Genomic DNA, 5,557 nt, shown 5'->3' with positions numbered 1-5,557 from the left:
CAGCTGAAAGGACCAGAAGGGAGCAGAGTGTTCCCAGAAGCGGGAGCCTGGGTAGGGAAAGCTGGTCTAGCCTGTCATCAGTAACCGTGAAGGCTGCCCAGTGTGCCAGGAGTAGAGGTGGGGAGCGATGGGGGTCTGCGGAGGCAAGAGCCAGACCTTGGGGGCCCAGAAGAAGGTGTCAGGGGAGAAACAGAGTATTGCCTGCCCTGTCAGTAAACAAAGGATGGCGCAGTCATCAGTGATTGCAGCCACCGCCGGTGGTGCGCCCTGAAGGGGCTCAGGAAGGAAACGAAGGCTGCCCGCCACCTAGCAGCCCTCAGACTACAGCCGCTCTGGGACAGTGAGACCTCAGGCTGTGAAAGCGCGGGATACTGGCCCCAGGTTGCTGCGGTGCGTCACAAAGGAGTGATTTCCCTGGACCCTGACTCGTGCATCTTCCCATACAAAGAAAAGCGCTAAATTCCTTAACTTGAGATGTCTGGTTTTCTTTTGACTGCTTCCCTTTTGTCGCAAAACTCTTATAGGGGTTCCCATGGTGGCTCAGCAGAAACAAATCTGATTAGCATCCATGAGGATGCAGGTTCAATACCTGGCCTCACTCAGTGGGTTAAGGATCCTCTGCTCCCTGTGCTAATCTGGTAGGTGAAGGGTAATTCTCTCTTCCCCTACAGCGCTTGCTTTGGGCACCCATGCAGACCTTGCACATTATAGAAACGGGTTCAGCAGAGCATGTTCAGTCTAGGCCAGTGTGACTAGAACACAAGGCTTGCAGGACAGAGAGGTTTCCTTCCAAAGAGAACTGCCAGGGAGAGAGGGCCCTTCTTCCTCCAGACGTTGTGAGGATGGAATTGCTCCAGCTTGGAGACAGAGCTCCTGGATCAGGCATGTCCTGAAGTCTACCCAATCTTTGGATTGCCAGTTATGGAAGCTAATAATTCCCCTTTTGAAACCCTCAGAGTTCCTGATGGGGAAATGGCTCGGATTGCCAGTGTCAGAAAATGAGACACACGAACACAGGGAGATCTCAACAAGACTCTTTACTTCTGCAAAAGGGTGCTGGTACTCAAAAAACTCACGCAAAGAAGGAAAGACCCTCCCATTTATCCCTAATGCAGGTGATGTACCTGTCCCCTTCCCATTGGTCAGGTCAGGGTGCACATTCCTCTCGGTTGGCTAATTTGAAACAAATTGTTACTGGGATGGGGGGGTGGGGGTGGCAGGAGGGCGTTTCAGCCCAAAACTGGAGCAAAATGGAGTCACCAAGATTTCCTTTGATAGAAAAGACATGTTACTTTCCACACGGAGGGAATCTCTCAGGATAAGTCATCCAACTCTGTATCAAGTAAGTTTGAATCATACAACACAGGATGTAAGAAATGTCACGTTTATTCCTTTAAATGAAATTTAATCTGCTCCCAGCTCTAATTTGACAGGTGGGGAATTCCTCTTTTTACCAACATGGGTTGTGGGAAAGTCCTGGGGTTCTGACACAGTTGAGAATGCTGGGGGAGCACTCTGGTCTTTAGCCTGTTCCTGCCACTTAGAGATGTCCACCCTCCTGGCTGAAAGTACCCTGGGGCCCAGCCCGCCTTCCAGGTGCCAATCTCAGCAGACCCAAGGAGGATGTGAAGTGTGGGGATCTCTCCCCTAGAAACCTATCCACCCGGCACTTCCCAGCCCCCTCCCTTACTGCCTTGAGCCCCATGGGCTTGCCAGTCTCCTGGGAGCAGTGGCATATTGGCACTATTCACCAGGAGGCTTTCACTCACTCAGCCTGTCCTCAAAGACAAGCACTTCCAGTCCAGGGCTGGGTCTAAGGACTCAGGAGAGTGAATCCATTCCTGTCAGAGCCCTGGGCGGGCTCCCACCAGTGGCTCCAACCTTGTTCCTTTGGTGTCGCTGGCGGAGGCTGGGTGGTGCTCTAAAGTCATCCTGGCTTAGTACTGCTGGGTCCTGGCTCTCCTGGCAGGTGACATCATCTCTTTGAGCACCAGTGGCCTCATCAGCAGATGAGTGGTGGGGACAGTTCCTGCATCCCCAGCCAGCTCCCCCCATCGCGGTGAGGTTTACATGAGGGAAGGGGTGAGAAGGCCCAATTTCCAGTGGCTCAAGAATTCCGGTCACTTCTCCCACTAACTGCACACGCACAATCATATTTAGGCGTGGGGGTTCCCAGACTAAGCCACCGACTCGGCAGAGAATGGGCATTCCAGATTTCCACGGGCAGAACAGGCTCTGGGAACTCCAAGGACAGGGCGCCAGGAATCCCTAGCGCTAGGCCCTAGGGAAGGGCTAAGGTCTGGGCTAGAGAGGCTGTGTTTAGCAGGTAAAATACAAGCCTCCCGAATAAATCTGAATTCCAGATAAAGACTATACTTTTCATCATTAGCTTGTCCCACGCAACAACTGGGCGACTTGCATTTCATTGGGCAACCCAGCTCTGGGCAGAGTGGGGCGCGCGGCCAAGGAAGGAGAGGCGCACACCGCCGCGCACGCTTTATTCGGGGGTATGTGGGGGGGGGGGGTCTCAGGATCCGGGGCCGTGCCTGCCCGGCTCAGGCGGCCCCCAGGGGGCGCGCGGGCCCGCAGGCCATGCCTTCTTGCACCAGCGATCGCAGCCGGCGCTCCCTGCTCTGCTCCAACTCCAGCCTCCGCTGCGCCTCTCGCTGAGCCTGCGGGCGGGCAGTGAGGTCGGCGCGGGGCGGGGCCGTCCCTCCCCGCGGCGGCCCCGCCCCCACGCCCGTGGGCTCCTCCCCCCACCGCGGCTCCCGGCCCCCCGCACCGCCGTGCACCCTCGCGGCCTCCCCAACAGCACTGTCCCGACCCGCGGCTCACCCGCGGCTTGGGGCGCAGGGCCTGCGGCGCCGACACGTGCGGTTGAGCCCCCTGCCCGCGGCGCTGGGCCGCCTTCTCCCGGATCCTGCGCTGCAGCTCCAGCACCCGCTCGTCCTGGGAGGGCGCTCCCGCAGTCGCCGACTGCGCCTTCTTCTCCTCCCACCTGGGCGGGCGGTGGGGCGGGCTTAGCAGGGCCCCCACCGCGGTTGACCCGAGGGGTTCAAGTGCGGGGGAGGGGGAAGGCCCTCCGAAGACAGCTGGGGCGGGGCTCCCCAGCACCTCGCCCCTTTTGCTCCTTGTACTTAACGTTTTTAAAAAGTATTTCATGGGGAATTCCCTTCGTGGCTCAGTGGTTAACAAACCCAACTAGGATTCCTGGCCTCGCTCAGTGGGTTCAGGATCCAGCTGTTGCTGTGGTGTAGGTCGCAGACGCAGCTCGGATCCTGCGCTGCTGTGGCTGTGATGTAGGCCTGCAGCTGTAGCTCGGAATCGACCCCTAGCCTGGGAACTTCCATGTGCCGCGGGAGTGGCCCTGAAAAGACAAAAAGACAAAATAATAATAGTTAAAAAGTATTCCCTGTATATTAACTGTGTGTGTCTGTCTGTGTTGGGATTAACAAGCAAAAGCCCCTTCCTCTCCCACGCTCCCCTTGCCACCCACGCCTCGAGGTCACCTGCTGCTGCTATTTGGCTATCTTGGGGGATGGCTTACATACTAGGCCACGTGGGGCCGGAAGAGTCACCTCGGTTTTTCTAAAACAAAAAGACTGTTTGTGTCCCCCTGCTTTTCCAAACAAGAGAGGAGAGCTGCTTGACAACCAAATGCTACCTGTGAACCCCAACTGACTCCTGGCTTTAAAAAGTTAGAGCAGACAGTCTCTGAAAGTTATAGTTAACAGGCCTGGGATTCCTGAAGAAATGTGAACACAAACAGGATATCGGGAGTCTGATGTTTCCAAGTTGTGTCCACGTGCTGTGGTTTGTAGGGCAGTGGTTTTTTTTTTCTCAGAAGGTGATTAGGGGAGTTTGCAGCGAGGCTCAGTAGTAATGAACCGAACCCAACTAGTAGCCATGAGGATGCGGATTCGATCCCTGGCCTCACTCAGTAGGTTAAGGATCCAGCGTTGCTGTGAGCTGTGGTGTAAGTCACAAACTCAGCTCGGATCCGACATCGGTGTGGTGTGGTGTAGGCTGGCCACTACAGCTGGGACTCTCAGCCCCTGGCTTGGGAATTTCCATAGGCTGTAAGTTCGGCCCTAAAAATCCAAAAAAAAAAAAAAAAAAAGTTCCCGTCGTGGCACAGTGGTTAACGAATTCGACTAGGAACCATGAGGTTGTGGGTTGGGTCCCTGCCCTTGCTCAGTGGGTTAAGGATCCGGCGTTGCCGTGAGCTGTGGTGTAGGTCGCAGATGTGGCTCAGATCCCACGTGGCTGTGGCTCTGGCGTAGGCCGGCAGCTGCAGCTCTGATTTGACCCCTCTACTGGGAACCTCCATATGCCAAGGGAGCGGCCTAAGAAATGGCAAAAAAAGACAAAAAAAAAAAAAAAAAAGAAAGAAAAAATGGTGCTCAGGAGTGAAGCATCTGATGCCTGCACTACTTCCCAATGGTTCCGAAAAGACTAAACAGCTAGCTGGATGAAGCCCATGGCTGGAGGACATGGCCCTGGATATCCAAGCCTCGCCACAGGATTTTTTCACCGCTTTTGAATGCCTGAAACCCGTCTAAGAAAATAGTCCAGGGGTGGGCAGAGTATTGCAAGGGAACTGCCTGGGCAGGAGTGGGGTGGGTTGCTAGAAGGAGAACCCATGCAGGTGCAAAGGCACGCTCCTTGCCCCTTGCGGCCCCAGGTGCCTGCCCTGGGGCCACTGGCACCAACCTCAAGGCCGCAGTCCTCCCATTGGCCGCCCGGCACAGCGCGACCTGCTCCACCGCGTTCTGCAGCTCCTGGCTCTTGGCACGCTTGCCGCGGATGATCTGGTCTCGCTTCTCCTCCTGCTTGCGCTGCTGGGCTTCCTTGAGCAGAGCCAGCCGCTCGCGCAATTCCACGATGGACATCTCCCCTTCTAAGCCATAGCCGGGGATCTGCAGGGTGGGTGAGCCAGGCCTCAGGCTGGGAGCCAGGCCCACGGCCTGTGCCCAGCCTGCCTGGCTGGGTGCACTGGCTTTCCCTCTCACCAGTGCTGGTGCCTCGCCTGAGTCCACAGGCCTGGCCCCATTCCCAAGAGAGCCCCTGCCTGCCCAGTGGTGCCTGGGTGACATGTTCACTATTCAGCTTCATCAGGCCGCCCTAGACCTGGGTGAGAAATCTCAGCTGGATGCCCTGGGGACCCCTCCTCTGTGGCAGGACCCAGATGGAGCTCACCACGGTCTCCCCAGCCAGGAGCTGGAGCTCCGGGTAGAGATCCCCTCGGACTCTGCACACCCCCTGGGGCCAGGCCTGCCCTCACATCACCACGCAACAGCCTGGCCTCTCCTGGTGTTTTTCACACAGGCTTCCAGACACTGCTGCCCTCTTTCAGCCTCCCGCCTTGGCCTCTGCGCACCTGCGTGCTCCCTACACTGCCCTCTCTGCCCGGGCCTGGTGAGTCCTCAGAGCCCCCCCATGGAGCCAGTCTTGCCCACCCGCAGGTGCTACAGAGGTCTCCCTGGCAGGACAGTGAGGGTCTGGGCCAGACCCAGGCCTCGCGTGGGCCGGGCCGGTGCACAGCAGCTGGATAGGA

At 57.2% G+C, this 5,557-nt stretch overlaps 1 protein-coding gene across 1 annotated transcript in view; it reads right to left on the bottom strand.

Annotated features, from left to right (window-relative positions):
- Nucleotides 1-1,368: 1,368 nt before the first annotated feature.
- The window catches only part of CFAP99 (cilia and flagella associated protein 99), a 38,572-nt gene continuing 34,383 nt past the window's right edge, over nt 1,369-5,557 (bottom strand). The window contains exons 14-16 of the mRNA XM_021100933.2: nt 4,714-4,919; nt 2,836-2,998; nt 1,369-2,672 (exon numbers count right to left, since the gene is read on the bottom strand). Of these exons, the coding sequence (XP_020956592.2) occupies nt 2,556-2,672; nt 2,836-2,998; nt 4,714-4,919 (486 nt within the window). The 3' untranslated portion in view covers nt 1,369-2,555. The remainder of the gene's footprint in view (nt 2,673-2,835; nt 2,999-4,713; nt 4,920-5,557) is intronic.

Source organism: Sus scrofa, chromosome 8 (genome assembly GCF_054392235.1).
Source record: "Sus scrofa isolate SSC_HxYL_T2T_F1_AM1 chromosome 8, Sscrofa_HxYL_maternal_Yorkshire_Landrace_v2.0, whole genome shotgun sequence".
Taxonomy (NCBI): domain Eukaryota; kingdom Metazoa; phylum Chordata; class Mammalia; order Artiodactyla; family Suidae; genus Sus; species Sus scrofa.
The sequence above is the reverse complement of the archived record's forward strand: the minus strand, read 5'-3'. Positions and strand labels throughout refer to the sequence as shown.